General features: G+C 41.7%; 1 protein-coding gene across 1 annotated transcript in view; it reads right to left on the minus strand.

The window, feature by feature from the left end:
- LOC115054588 (Down syndrome cell adhesion molecule homolog) overlaps positions 1–15,682 on the minus strand; it is a 79,137-nt gene that overhangs the window by 12,153 nt on the left and 51,302 nt on the right. Inside the window, exons 7-15 of the mRNA XM_029519858.1 lie at positions 15,037–15,333; positions 13,450–13,725; positions 12,104–12,382; positions 11,848–11,967; positions 10,189–10,368; positions 1,380–1,576; positions 996–1,092; positions 775–903; positions 392–559 (exon numbers count right to left, since the gene is read on the minus strand). Of these exons, the coding sequence (XP_029375718.1) occupies positions 392–559; positions 775–903; positions 996–1,092; positions 1,380–1,576; positions 10,189–10,368; positions 11,848–11,967; positions 12,104–12,382; positions 13,450–13,725; positions 15,037–15,333 (1,743 nt within the window). The remainder of the gene's footprint in view (positions 1–391; positions 560–774; positions 904–995; positions 1,093–1,379; positions 1,577–10,188; positions 10,369–11,847; positions 11,968–12,103; positions 12,383–13,449; positions 13,726–15,036; positions 15,334–15,682) is intronic.

Below are 15,682 nucleotides of genomic sequence, written 5' to 3' on the forward strand. Positions count from 1 at the left end.
TTAGCCTATTGACTGTAGTGTGACATTTACTACTGAGGCCGCTAATTGAAAAGTTCTGCTTTTAGTGTGAGGTCAGCGTGTGCTCAATAATGCAACAGAGCCAATGGAGCTGATGTCACTGGGCTGTTAATGAATTGACTCAGTAGGCTCTCTACCACTTTTTTTGCTTCTTGTCTTTCACTCATATCTCGCTCACCCTTTCTGCTACTCTGACTTGGTGGATCATAATAAACGGAACATTTTCTCATTACTGTAATTCTTAATTATTTATGTACCACAAAATAAAACTGGAAATTGTTTGTTTGCAATGTTGTGTATACAGGACAGACTATAAATATCTTTGAAGGTCGGTACAGATGGTAAAAATAATCCCCCGACAGTTTCTCCTCACCTGCTTCATCAGTGGTGATAGTGAGCTCGTTGCTGGCCTCACTCTTGCCGATAAGGTTCTTGGCAAACATGCGAATGTTGTAGGTCGAGGAGGGGTGCAAGTCGATGATGGTGGCCTGGTTGAGCTGAGGTGAGACATCTTTGGTCTTCTGGGCAGTATCCCAGGAGGCTGTGGAGGGGAGATGGCAAGGTTTATTGGGGTTGCTGAAGTTAGAGCGGAGGTCAAAGCCAGTTAAGTGCATTAGGACAGGCTGTATTAAATTTTAGTGCTTTGATAGAGGGAATGCAGAAATCAATTCACCAACCAAAACGCATTATTCTCCACAAGCTTTGAGATATTAACCTGTGCTGCATCTATAATGACATTTAAGTGTTTTCTGCTACCTGATTTGTTCTTGCTCTCAATGTCAAAGCCTGTGATTGGGCTGTTGCCATCAAACCCCATTGTCCAACGCAAGGCAATGGTCCTGTCCTTCACTTCTCTGATCTCCACCTCTGGGGGGTCTGGGGGCTCTACAGAGTTAACAAGCACATTGTTATTTCTCTAAAACTGCCATTATCTGCTGTTAAATTTCTGTTTTTCTTTTGTGATGGTGAATCTCTACCTTGCACAGTGAGCTGAATGATTCCTCTGTCTTCACCAAAGGAGTTGATGGCGTGGCAGGAGAAGAAGCCGGAGTCCTCCCTCACTGTGGGCATGATCTGATGGATGCACAGGGACAAGATGAGCTTGACAATGAAATGATTTCAAGATTATATATACAGGTAGAATTTCAATTAATTTCCTATGCACAGCCTTTCATTAGAAATATATCGACCTGATATCAGTCAGCCAGTATTTGAAGAAGAGCAGCTTCTGAAATATCTTCAATTATTTAATTCAACTTCACACCCACTGGGAAGAAATTCTAAGCACCAGGTTGGGAAACAAATTAAGAGATTCTTTGAGTGTGCCTTAACAATCTTTGGAGATTTGGAGATCTTCCTACCTGTAGGGTGGAGATGACTTCATCGCCCACCTCCTTGACAGAAACCACATAGCGGCTGGTCTCAGGGTTGATGATACGTTCCTCCTTCTCCCATCGCACCATGATAGGCTTCTCACCATGTGCTGTGCAGCTCATCTTCTTCTCCTCACCCTGCGTGGCCAGTGTAGTGTTTGGGTAGGACGTGATCATAGCTGGAACTGTTCAGAGACGATATTGTTTTTTGTTTATCATTGTGTTACATAAATAAATGAGCAATTATTAGAAACATTATCTTATGAGTACATTATCTATAAATAAGTCAATTAATAATTACTTTACTAAAACTGAAATCATTGTAATTCTAGCTTTTTTTTAAATCTGTGTTTATCTAGTTAGTAATTTTCCCTGGAATATTTTTTAGAATGCCATTTGTCATGAAAGTGGAGTTGCAACCTTTTAGCCAATCATGTGTCCTCTTTTGGCGAGCCTGTTAGCTGGAGCAAACACAACAAGCTACACACTAAGAATAGACACAGTAACTAATCTCTCCAGTGTTATCAGCAGCAGCTAACATTAGTGTTTATACCAAAAGACACTTTTCAGAGAATGACACAACGCTGTAAAAAGCATAATACATTAATGTCCCTCTTTTGATTGTTGCTGACAGCAGTTAGTTTGTTAGCTCATCAGTTGTTTAAGTTTCTAAGTGAGGTCAAAGGCATACGAGATAATGGGTTTTGAAAATGTATGTGAAAAAAATAAAATAAAATTGTTCAATCCTTTCTATATTTTAGTGTTTTATTTATTCATTCTATATTCAACACTGTGGGGTTCCTGAAGGTACTGAACTATTGTCTAAGCTGTGTCTCAGGTTGGTTAACAATTAGATATCCATTATTGTTTGTACCATTTTAATCACGTGATGTGCCATCTTTCCTGTGAGGGGCTGATTCTGAACCATGATGCAAAAATCATTATCATATGTAAGTGGTAAAATGGCATGTAATTATTTTCATCACATGTAATTGTTCTTACATTTTTTATGGGATTAGTAAATCAATTTTGAATTAGACGTACATTTATTTGAGCGCTGTTAATATACTATTTGAAGGCTGTGCTTCCTTTTATGGGTTAACGTGCAAAAGAACCGCCTTGATGTGTATGTTGTGTGTTCTAAGTGGTACAGTGACATTCCAACAACAAACTGAAGACACCAGACTAAAGACACACTAACGATGTACAAGCCTCATTACACCCCCAGCACAGTGTCTAACAATCCTCTGCTCCCACATGCTCAGACCTATATAAACACACACTCCTCCGTGCACACAAATGTACGTGTATGCCCTTTTTTTCTGCACACACACAGACACACACACACACACAGGGGTAGGCACACAAAGTATGACTCCAGTGATGTGATAGGAAGTGTCAGGCAAGAGGTTGCAAACATTTAAGCCTCATCTCTTATTCACTCTGCAGCCATTTGGGGCTCGGCTGTGGAAAAGCACACTGATTTATTTTGCATGACAAATATGAATTTTTTGTGAGATACATTTGGTTAAGTGATGGAAAAAAATAACCGCTCCAGCTTTATGTAAACGTTATCGTTTTAGAGCACAGCTTCTTTCATTTTGCCTTGTAAGTGGCTCAGAGGTGGCGCAGGGCAATGTTGTTGACACTGGCAGAGTGGGATACTGCGATAGGCGACAAAAAACAAGGATGGTGAGAAGATGGAGACAGCTCCACCCGTCAGGTGTGTAGTGCCTGTCTGTACAGTAAACATTAAAGGCATTTCAACATCCAGGCTCTGCAGGGAAAACACATTAAGGCAACAGAAATATTAATATATAGATATTATTCATAGTGTCTTTCATATATTACAGCTCAACAGATACAGGTTATTGATAAGCTAAGACACTGGCCTAATGCAGCATCGCTGCAATTATCACAAGAATGCTATTAGCAATATAACGATCAAGGTTTTAAGTGGAAGATATTTGCTAAAAGAATTTTTTTTTTTTTTGTATTTGAGGACTACGCATGATCGGCAGAAATGTGAACAGGAATCAACCAAGCATTTTAGGTTTGGAGTGAGCGTGTTGTGCTTGTCAGGTGGGGCACTGAAGGGGGTGGGGGTGGGGCTCTTTTGATCTGACAGCCAATCAGAGCAGCAGCTCTTCTTGGCTGCTGGCTGATCAGCTTCAGTTGAGCAAACCACTGAAAAAGAAAACCTTCATTAATTTATTGATTGAAGCACACAATAACCTTTTGATGTTCCTAGACCTTTCTAGACACCATGTGTCAGCTCCTCATTGCACTGAAGGACACACTCAAAAAGCAGCCGTGCATTTTAAAATTCCTTATACGAGTGTAGAGGCAGTGATGATAACACATGAACTCATGCCAGCAGTACAGCTTATTCCACGATGTTAAGGCCATGCTGTTGCTTAAAAAAAAAACCAAAAAACTAGAACTTAAACAGCCAACCATCTTCAGATTGTCTGAAACTGCTTTGATTAAGGCTGTTGAAGGATAATATTAGCTCAATGCAGCATCATTAACAATTACTGTTAATTTCCTTTCCTTCATAGGTTACTGAAAATATGGCAGAGAAAATTATATTACATTTATTTTTATAACAGAACCTGTGTCATCCATATATTCAAGACAATAAAGAATAAATAAATTTATTTTTGCAACAATTATCCTCATATGAGATGAATGTCTCCAAAGGCAGAAACACAAAAGCATACAAATACCCAGAAAGCATTGGGAGTGTCTTTGCAGCACAAGGCAGGCTCAGAGATGGGGCACATGCAATTTATGCATGTGTGTGTGTGTGTGTGTGCGCGCGCGCATGCATGTGTGCATGCATCAGCTTGTGCCTGTCTAAATGCAAGCGTGTACGTGCGTGTGTGCAGCCCAGCTGAGCCAGCCCTGAGGCACATTTTGTGGCACTGTAATTGTTGTGTTGATGTATTTCTTTAATATTGAGGGGAATTATGGGAACAAGACAATAGGGACACGTAAAAAAAGGGAATAAAAAAAGGGTAGATGGAGGAAAGGGGGAAATGAGATCAGACATGCAGGGTTTAAATTCAAAATCTTGTCCATCAATCACATGGAATCATCTCTCTGTTTATGTGTTGAGTTGGACCTCATTGTTTCAGTAATAACTTGCTGTATGCACATCTGTAAACAGGGCAGACTTAACAGAGAACAGTCCTTTGAACAGATACAAGAGAAATACTCAGATACGATGCGATACGATATAAGATGTAATGTGTGCATGCCAATGTGTTGCGGTCCCAGATGTAGATGATTAGTGTAAAGAGAAGAGAAAAGAAAATGTCAACACTGCAGCTTTTGTAGAACCAGTGGAGTGCATAGTCTGTGGTTTCCTGCACAATACAGTGTGCTTTATGTGTGGAGGTGAGGAGAGCCCTGTTCCTCCACAGCAACCCAGAGGGCAGTAATGATACGTTTAAGCCTGCAGGGGATTGTGGGAGATAGGCTGGCTGCTGATAGGCTAGTCCCGTGAGACAAAGGCCCCCCCCATTCCCACCCTCCTTCTCCCAGGCTCCCTTTCACCTGGCCAGGTTACCATGCCAACCAGTATCGGACAGTCTCTCCTCTCCTCTCCTCTCTCCACCTCAAACCCCCATCTTTCCTCGCTCTCTTCAGTCTTTACTCTTAGAAAAAGGACCATTTCTAGTAGCCAGGAATAGAACATGGACCTGCCATTCATTTGCACAGGAGCGTGATGATGATTATACAATCAGGTCCTGAATGTCGCAATGCAGGCCCAATAAAAACAAAGAAACCCCAAAACAACAAAATAAAATAAACTAAAGAAAACAAAACACAAAATGTTTCTAGGGTTTCTACCTGGTTTACAAATACATCGTGTGGAAAATAGCATTAAACCAAATGGAGGCACCAGGAGAGTAATTACAGAAAAGTGGCTACTTCACTGTAGGGCTATTCACCTGATCAAAGACCAGACACAGCACCTCACAAGTTCAATAAAATGTGATGGGTGATGAAAAGGCATCCCACTTATTTTTGCATCATACAAGCCATTTTAATTGTTATGAGCAAAAAAATGGGGGTCTGAAATATCAAATAAAATTCTTTGGACCTTTTGCAAAAAGGTTTAAGTTACTGCTTTTAGTTGTTCTCTCTTAGATCTTACAAATACATTTTTGATTTCTCTAGGGAGGCACTATTTTCTTGATGTTCATTCATTCATTCATCTTCATCTGCTTATCCGTTTCCGGGTCACAGGGCTGCTGGAACCAGTCCCAGTGTTAATCCTCGCTTCACATTGGGTGAGGGCAGGGTCGCCAGTTCATCACAGGTCTAACACACAGAGACAGACAGAGACCAACAACCACTCATGCTCACACTTAGACCTACGGACACAAATTAACCCAAAAATTATGTCTTTGAACGGTGGGAGGAAACTGGAGGTACGGGGAGAACATGCAAGCTCCACACAGAGAGGCCCCAGGCTGGGAACCGAGCCCACAGCCTTCTTATTGTGGGGCAACAGCACTAACCAGTTTGCCGCCATTCTGCCCTGTTTTCTTGATGTAGTTTATGCAATGCTGTCTATATAGGAACTGAGACTGTCAACAAATAATTTTTCATTAAAGTTAACTTTTTTTAGAATGAAATCTCCAACCCCACTACATTAGTTATCTTCATTAGAGCAAGTGTTGAGAACTTGGAGATGGTCACCTCACACACTGATGCTGGCTAGTGTAAGGCATGGTGCTGCCGGCTCAAAAGGGCCATGAGGGCCAGGTGACAGAAGATGAGCCGAGATGAGCTGAGATGTGCATAGCTCCCTGCCCTGGGGGTGTACTGTAAATGGGTGCTGGGGAAGAAATTGTCTGCATGGGGGGAGGGAAGCGTGCTGTGCTGTGTGGCCATTGCACAAAGATGACTGGTTCACTGGCTGCCTGCAATGTACTGAAATAATTCCTTTAGCTGCACAATTGGCTTGGACATGGAGCATGATAACAAATGAATGCTTGCAGACTGGGTGGTGCAGAGGTGGAGAGAGGCGGGATGGATTGCAGAGGAGTAAAAAAGATAAAAGAAGTAGAGATGAGAGGAAGAAGAGACTTCCTCATGGTTGTCTACCCGGTGACCACAAGACCATTTACCATTTCTCTTTAGTGTAGCATCATTATGTGCTCTGCCATCATCACAGTGTCTGCTGACATTATGATGTCTTATAGGCTTGACTGATCTTAAGTGGACCTGATAAACATTGAGCGGCTATTGACGGACTCTGATAGCATCCCTTGTAGACTAGTAATGAATTCACTGAATTGCATCAATTTTGGAGGTAAAGATGCATATCTGCAAATGGTATGAAAATCTTGTTGTGTAGCAGCCAGTGTCAAAATGTCAAAACTACTAGTACTCTTATGTAGAAGCTTATACTAACAAAAGAAATATAACACATCTAACGCATAATGCATCTATGCCCACATGCGGTCATGTACAACTTAATCCCAAGTGGCGGTTTTCATGCAAGATGATACATGGTATATTATGACAAGACATTAGCCTGTGCATACACACTCATAACAATGAAAGTGCCAAGCTAGGACATCACAATAGCTGCAATTCATTTCCCAGGGAGTCCACCACAATAGCCCGGCAGAGTGGGTCCTATCTAAGCCACTGCATTAGCAGCCTGGCCCATTAGTCTTTTGTAATGGCTGCACTGTACTGCACTAGATCTGCGCCTTCGCATTATGTCTTCGCATTATGTGTGCAGCCCTTTGTGGGCAAATGTCTGTCTCTGTGTGTGCCTGTGAACCTGTTTGATCACCTATTTCACCTATATGACCTGATGCCATCATCCCCACACTTGCCCTGTTCTTATTTTATAAGAACAGTGTAACTGTGGTGACGCTGTGCGTCTCATAGTTTCTGTTTGATTCTACTGATTTTTGCCCGCAGATACATTAAGCTCCATTTGGACAGCCAATAATACGCAGTGAAGATCATGCTATCCATCACGTGAGAACTTCAGCATGCGTCAGCTTGTGTGCCCCCTAATTGGCTCCTAAGCCTCTTAAGTAGCTGCCACTGCTCAAGTGGTGTATGCTGGCCTGGATAAACAACATTAAAACAGCACAGAGTGTACAGAACATCATGGTGTCCGACATTACTGAGTATTACACAGCCTTGGACCTTACAGTGCTGTACACGGGTTCAACATAGTACCTTTTAGGCACAAGGAGAGGCTTTAATGGTTAATGAGCTCATTGTCTAAACACTGACACACACACGCACACACACATGAATGCACGCAGATGCACAACAGAAGGGAGATAAGATGAGGTATGGCTCCCCTGGCTCTCAGGGAAATTGGGGTTACCATAGAGAAGGGACACAAATCAGGACAGCACAACTCTCACGACAACAGCTTGACACATCAGGAGCAGAGCATGCCCTACCGGGACTGGTTCCACACACACACACACACACACACACACACTGAAATCAAACCTCAGTGAGACCAGTGAAACCAGGTCCTTAATTCTATGACATAGTTACTGTGTCTCAATGCAGATGCAGTTGCATCATTTGAGTGACAAAAGGAACAGAGTACTTCATGTTATACGATTTCATATAGTATGAATTGTTGCATGAAATCGCAGAGTCCAAGCAGCCATTTCAAATGTGTCTTGTCCAAATTCAAAGATATGTGTTTCACTTCCAAGCACAAATGAGAAACTGTAACCACGAAATCTTTTAAAAAGAGGGTTTTCTTTAAAAAGTACTGAAGATGATCAATCAATTAACAAAAATAGTTGTAGATTAGGTTACTGCTGAACAACTAATTGATCATATTATCAATCCTGTCCGCTCTGGTAAGAATGACAAAAACTGGGTTGAAATTAGGTATCTATCCTTTTTCTTTTCAATCTTTAATTTAGTTCTGCTTTGGTGAAGAGGTTTAGGTGATTTACAGGCTTTTATTTTTATGCATATTTTTTCATTTGAAGGCCTTTCTGGCACAGAAAGCTTCTCTACTCGTTCTTTAATATAATGAACACAGCTGTTAATTTGGCTCATAATTCTATTGTTAAATGGACAGTGAGTCTCTTCCTCTAAATGTAACACTGTCTATAATGCAGACCTCCTATCCTGCCTTATGGTAATTTTATTGAAAATCAGATATTATGCAGCCCATATATGATATATACTATTTATAATGTGTACAAGGGTTAGGATTACAGCAATTCAAAGTCTTTGAAAAACTAACAGTATGAATTGGGTGATTCAAACTTTTATCTAATTAAATGGACAAAATCTCCTCAAAAGCAAAAAAAAAAAAAAAATTAAAACATGCTGTTCTACTTGAAGGGAAGTATTTTTAGTAACAGTTAGTAACTTAGTGTAGCATACTAAAGAGAATACCACACATATACTTCAAGGAGATATTTAAAGATATTTAATTGTGATAATGATGGCATGACATAAGGGACTGAACTGAGAGTCGGCGCCTGTGTGCATGTTTGTCTATGGGGGAGCATGACAAGCTGGAGTCAGACAGAAGGGGTCATGCGGCTTATGTGGCTGTGGCTGACAGACAGTGGGGCACTCAGCAGGGAGCACTCTGCTCCAGCTTGATAGGAGCTACAAGGGCAAAAGCCTCATCTTGCAGCAGCTGATCAAAATGAGCACCAAGCCTAAGCACACATCACAAACACACACACCCATAGACAGACAGAAATCACATGCACAAGCCCAACCCAACGCACACAAAGTGTATCTTTTTGTAAACATTTTTTTTAGCATGGTTAGTTTGCTATAGAAGAAGTATGTGGCGACCTACCTGCTTTTAGCATATCTTTTTTTGAGAAAGTAAAATGAATTGCATCATGTATTAAACTGTAATAGTTTATGAACTGCACTGTCAACCTGAAGAGGGCAGTATTCCTGTTGGAAAAGTGAAACATTACATTACATCGTCACTAAAATGCCTGAGAGCTTAACAAAGTCTCGAAATACTCCCTGATTTCTGTCACATATGACCCTATGTCACACACATATCACATACGGAATGACGATGTACAGGTTATATCTCAACAGCATGACACTACATGTCATCCATTGGTTGTGATGTATAATTTTTGAAAGATGAAAAAAGTAAATCCACAGCTGAACTGCATGCATATCTGGTTATGTGGTAGCTCCAATACTTTGATGTTAGGACGTGGCAAACAATAAATAAAGCTTTTACAGCATAAAAGATGCTTGTATCTCTGGCAAACATAAAGCTAGGATAAACTGTTTTGCATAAACTGAGAAAAACAGAAGTGTAGGTTGGCCTGTAGGAAACAGAGAGACGGACATGGGGAGGGCGGGAACAGACACTTTTTCAACCCCCTTTTCCTCTACCCCTCAGCTCTAGTTTTCACATGGTAGCTCCCTATTTTGCATGCAGAATTCAGGACTTAATGGAGAAGAGCTAGGTCCTTGGTCACACAGCAGATAAATGATGCACTTTCTAGAATAAATGCAGTGGCGATGGCTCTGTACATTGCTTTCGTGGGATCCACTCAGGTGGCCAGACTGTCACAGACAACTCCAGTTGAACTCACTTAACCTGAGCTTCAGCATTAATGCTTTAAGTTAATGTTACCAGCAGCTCTGAGGATAACCTTCCTGGGCACACAAAATCCTAAACACAGAGAAAATCTTATTCTGATAACACTGAGATACACATTTTAAATGGAACTTTGTCAGTTTAAAAAAAAAAAGGGACTCGGTGCAGTTTCCCCATGAGACTTACTTTTGACATTGAGATACATAGACTTGCTGACATCAGCTCCAACATCGTTGCTGACTCTACACAGGTAGAAGCCGCTGTCTTCCTCCAGCACATGCTTAATAAGCAGAGAACCATTGACCAGCACCTCGATCCGAAAGCCTGAGTTGAGGGCGATGGGTTTGAACTGAGGAACCCCGGCGCCTGTCACACAGTGAGTGGCTGTTATTATAGTGTTAGATATTATACAAGGAGAGATACACTGGGATCATTTATCTTTTGATAATGATCCAATGAAGTACAAAACAACTACTCTATATAGTCTCTCCTATGAAGTTAGCTAGAGAAAAAGACATTGCTACTACTACAATACCACTGGACTCAAAGGAGCATAGTATGTTTTGAACTTAATGTCTGTGGTGTCATCAAGAGGATGGAACATGACCCATGACTGTGACAAGGTTAACGTGTCCCTGATGCAACCCTGTGCATTTTGGGTAATATACCACAAGGATCAGATGAGTGACCACAACAAGTGGCTTAGTTGGCCGTGGTAACAGGATTCAGGGTCACAGTAAAACAGTGAAGCAACTTCATCATTGGAGCTCCTGTTATGGTGCAAAAGAGCTGAAGGTGCTCGGACTTCTTTCTGAAAATATGAAGCCCATTGTTGGACTGGATTAAAATTAGATTGTGCTGGTATTATTGTTTTACACACTATTCAATGTCAACCACATAGGTACATTTGTTCTGCTTTCATGATGCCAGTTCTAAAATATGTAGGTGCAATTATGAGTTTATTTTTCATGTCTCAGTTAAATGTTGCGTTGTAATAGATTTCATGCACAATAAGGCCAGAATATTAGAGACACCTCTCTGTAAACAATAATGTGGCCCACTAAGTATAACCTAAGTACTAAAGCATTTAATTACACTAACAAAAAAAACCCTCAACATTTATGGCATCTCAAAAGATTAGATTAGATAGCATCATGTTATTGCACCCAATAACATGGTCAGTGAGTGTTATGTGCGAATTAATTTTTCAGTTTGGCTTTTTAAACAAATTGTTCAAAGGCAGCATGAGTCCCAGATCTTCTCATTCCACTGAATCAGAATCAGAATTGGAAATACTTTATCAATCCCTGGAGGGAAATTCTGAAAGTGTGAAGCATGAGTGAGGGTGTAATGCATTTTCTATGCTTCATAAAATCTGAAATACTTAAAATTTGCTAATAAAACATGTTTTTGTTAGCATATGAGATTATCCATCATATAAAATAAGCAATATTTTGTGTCAAGAACAATGAAAGTTCATGTCAGTGACATTGCTTTGTTTAAAAAAAACAAGAAAACAAAAAACTGTATCTAGCCAGAACAGACAAAAAAACTCAATATGAAATGCTCTTCCTTGAACTACTTCTGCTACTTTTTATCTCAAAGTGCTTGTTTTGACTATTTATGCATTCATCCTTAAGGCTGTGGACATTATGCTTGTTTTTTTGGCATTCAGAAAAAAAATCTATTGCAGAGAATGAGTTTGCTGTAGGACATAAAATCATAAAACATACAATTCAGCATGACTGTTGAAAGAGAAAAGGGAAAGTTATCCTGTTAAAGCACTTTGACTGAACCTGGGAGGGACAGCCTTGTGCATTTGTGTGCATAATTCTGTGTGTTTACCTTTAGAGTACTCCCACTGGATGGTGGGGACGGGATAGCCCTCGGCTGAGCAGTTCAGTATCACTGCTTTTCCATAGATGCCATCCTGATCCTTGGGTTGCACCACAAATTTGGGAGGAACTGCAAGATGAGTGGCAGTGAGATTTTAATAGTATCATACATTAAAAATCAAGCAAAGCCAACATTCATCGCTACCTAACAACTTGTAGATAAAGAACTACTTCTGGTCGTTTATAAAATCATACCCCTGCCCCACCTCGGACTATGAGCTGGCTCTGGTGCTCCACGGCTGCAGCCTGGTTTCGTGCGATACAAGTGTAGTTGCCGTTGTGCATCAGTGTGAGATTGGAGATGCGAAGGGAGCTGGTGAAGTCTATGTTGTCTATGGTGACACCCATACTGGCTGGGATGGGCTGACCGTCCTTCTGCCAGGTGATGAAGACGGGCTGGTCGCCAGACATGACCACACATGGGATGAAGACTCGCTGACCAATGGAAAACCGAGGGAACTCAAATGGGTGGATTGTAGGTGGGACTGTGGAAGAGACATGCAGACATGCTTTCAGGAGATTTACCCTCAGGTTTAATTTCGCAAAATATTTCTCGAAACAACATTTATTAAGTCTAAGCTTCAGAAGCACTTAGGCCTTGCTTTTACCACGGCTTACGTGCTTCATGAAGCAATCCCCATGCCAAAGCATTATTTACATTTCTCTCTTTCTTACCTGCCTCTCAATACTGAGATATTATGCCATGGTTTCAGACAAAACCATGGCATGAGTACTATTTCATTACTTCTATCCCATGTTAAACAGCTGAATTCTCTGTCAAACGACACGCATATAACATTCTCCCTCACTCTCTTCTGCTCTCTGGGGATACTGTAGCCATCGTGAGAACCAGATGCTTTGGAAAATTAATGATTTAAAATAACATTGGAATAAGCTGCACTTCAGCGCTTATTTAATTCACAACAAAATAGGGATAATAGGCTCCTGGGGATTCCCTCTCGGCAGCGGTGGAATGCTAAGCAGCTGAGAGGCAAATTAGCTGAGGTGGAATGGCGGCATAGCTTTGTCTGCGCTGTGTGATTTCCCCCTTGCACACTCGTTAGCACGTCAAGACCCGCCAGAGAGGGAGAGAGAGCGAGAGACAGAGATAGAGAGGTGGTGGGAGGGGGCATTTCAAATTATGCAGCGTCATTGAAGACAGAAAGCCATCTGAGGTTATCATCATCTGGCTCAGCTCTGTGCCACTGGATATTCAGATGAGCTCCAAATGAGCAGGCCAGCATGATGGTGATGCTGCTATATTATCAGTACTGGGAGCACTTTGTTTTTTTCTCGCCTGTGATGTACAGATATTCTTTTGTTTTCTGCTACAGGTTAAAGCTTTAACGTGCCTACAGTATGTTATCCCCCTGTCTGAAATGAATGGCCTGAGTTGCTTACTTGACACTTGAGATTGGTAATAATGACGGAGCATCCCTGATTGCATACAGCAACAACAACAAATCGAATGTTATGTTTCTGAATGTTCGGCCATGACAGCCAGTTACTGTAACTGTAACTAACTAAAGGCTGATGACAATGAGTTTCACACCTTTCACAGTAACGTAGACACTCTGGTGTGTTGAGAGCTGAGGCTGCACCAGCACGTTGCACGTATACTCTCCTTCATCCACATCCTTCTGCACGTCAAACAGCTTCAGGGTTCCGTTGTTCTCGAAGGCCCGCTGTCGGTGATTGTAGGGCAGCAAATTGGAGTCCTTGTACCACTTGATGGAGTAGTATGGGTAGCCAATGACACGGCAGTGGATGTACATGTCCCGCCCAGCGATGGCAGTGAGGTTTTTCATTGGTCTGATGCTGGCAGGCCCTTGAAGGACACATTTGAGAGACAACTCTCTTAAAATGATTTTGAGGCAGGGGGGTGGTATAAAAGATAGCTGTGCTGTGTTGTGTGTGTTTTCAAGACACCACAGAAGTTACATGCCTCAATTCATTCTCATGGTAACAATCAGAAATATTATCAACAGTTATTTAGCTGGGTCAGACTGCCCAATTAAGCATATTTGTAGCCACTTGAGGAAAAGTGTACAAGCAACTGAAAACTGAAATCATTACAACTGGACCAATTCTGTTGTCCTTCATTGCTTTGTAGCCTGTTGTGAATATTTGCTTTTGGTTTTTCCCACCTCCTCAGTTTTGACTGTGATTGCATCTGACAGGCGTTAGAGTGGACTGTCCCTTTTTTCCACTTATGAAGCTATTATCAGAACCATTACTTATGCTGCTGGCTTTCACTCACACTTCTGAAAAACCAACAGAATATGCAATAGGCTTCCATAGCTCAGTGTCTATCAGGGAAATGGACTATTAGGCTTGACTTTAAAGCATTGCAGAAGACAGTTTAACTAGGCTCTGTAGTGTACTTCGAGCATAAGCATATCCTGGGTTGCTACTCTCTTTAGCACGATTAAGGAGCCAACGATGTGAGAAACAGTCATTACACTTTCTCTGCAATGGCACCTGTGGAGATTTATCTTCATTGCTTGGCTGCATTCGGCATTCATGGACACTCGCTTAAGGGCTAGAGGATTGCCCTATTTAGCCTCACAACATGCAAGAATGAACACAATCAAATTAAAGCAATCAGTACAGAAAGTACCGCTCCCTCCCTGCAATAGAGCAATGCTAATGGCCTTGCACCATGCACAGAAAGCTCCAGTGTCCCAGAGTTACTGCTACATGACAACAGCCATCCAGCCAACCGTGTCCCCATGGAGAGTAGACTGCAATACAGTCATACGCTGGAGCTAACAGTAAGTCACCCTGACGGTGTCCCAATATAAAGCTATCAGCAGGTGTTGGCTAGGAAACGGGGCATGAGAAATGTTAATGCTGACACCAGTGACTAATGGAGAGAGTGGTCCACTACAGGAGGCTGCAGAGGCACCTGCCCTATTCTGAACATGATGAAAACAGATCAAACCTGTACCATTAGGTTTTTAAATGTGGAATTGAGACTACCCGCAAAACTGGCGAAATTCATTCATGTATTCTTGGAGTATCTGCATACCCATGCGCTTTCAACACAGCCAATTAAAATTGTACCAAAGTAGAATAAATTAAGACATGTTGATGTGTGTATGTGAAGGTGTGTTGGAAGAGTTGATCTGACAAGCACCTCTTACGTTTATTCGCGCCTGGTAGGAAACTGTCCCGGCCGAATTGTTGCAGATGCAGCGATACACCCCTCCGTCAGGCACCTGGGTCTGGCTGATGTTCAGGTGGCTGACCACGTGGCCTTCAGTGTTGGTGTAGTGGGAGATGCGGTGGCGGCTGTCTCGTACCACAGGCTCGTCATCCAGAGTCCATGTGACCCGTGGCTCCGGTGTGCCCTTCACCGTGCAAGACAGCGACACAAACTCATTGATGTTGTAGACCTTCTCGCTGAATGAAGCCAGAATCTTGGGGGTGCCATCTGCATAGTAGAGGGAGATTCATATGGTAATGTACATGTTGTTATTCTTCGCTCTTTGCTCTCAAAATAAATAATGACAAAAGCATATCTCAGGCCCTTTGAAATAAGGTCTAAATTGATTTGCATTTTCACTGGAATACATGCTTGTCTGATTTATAAAAAGCAGAATTACAGTACATAGATTAATACAGCTGCTTATTCTGGCTCCACAACATTATTGATTATAAATTTTCTATTGGTGTGGCCATTGGAGGCAGACACTGCAGCAACCTCAGCTCATGTAACAGCATGCATGCCCCTTTCAGAAAATCGAATAAAATGGGCTGGGCCTCAGCTGTACTGCAGCGCT

Source organism: Echeneis naucrates, chromosome 14 (genome assembly GCF_900963305.1).
Source record: "Echeneis naucrates chromosome 14, fEcheNa1.1, whole genome shotgun sequence".
Taxonomy (NCBI): Eukaryota; Metazoa; Chordata; class Actinopteri; order Carangiformes; family Echeneidae; genus Echeneis; species Echeneis naucrates.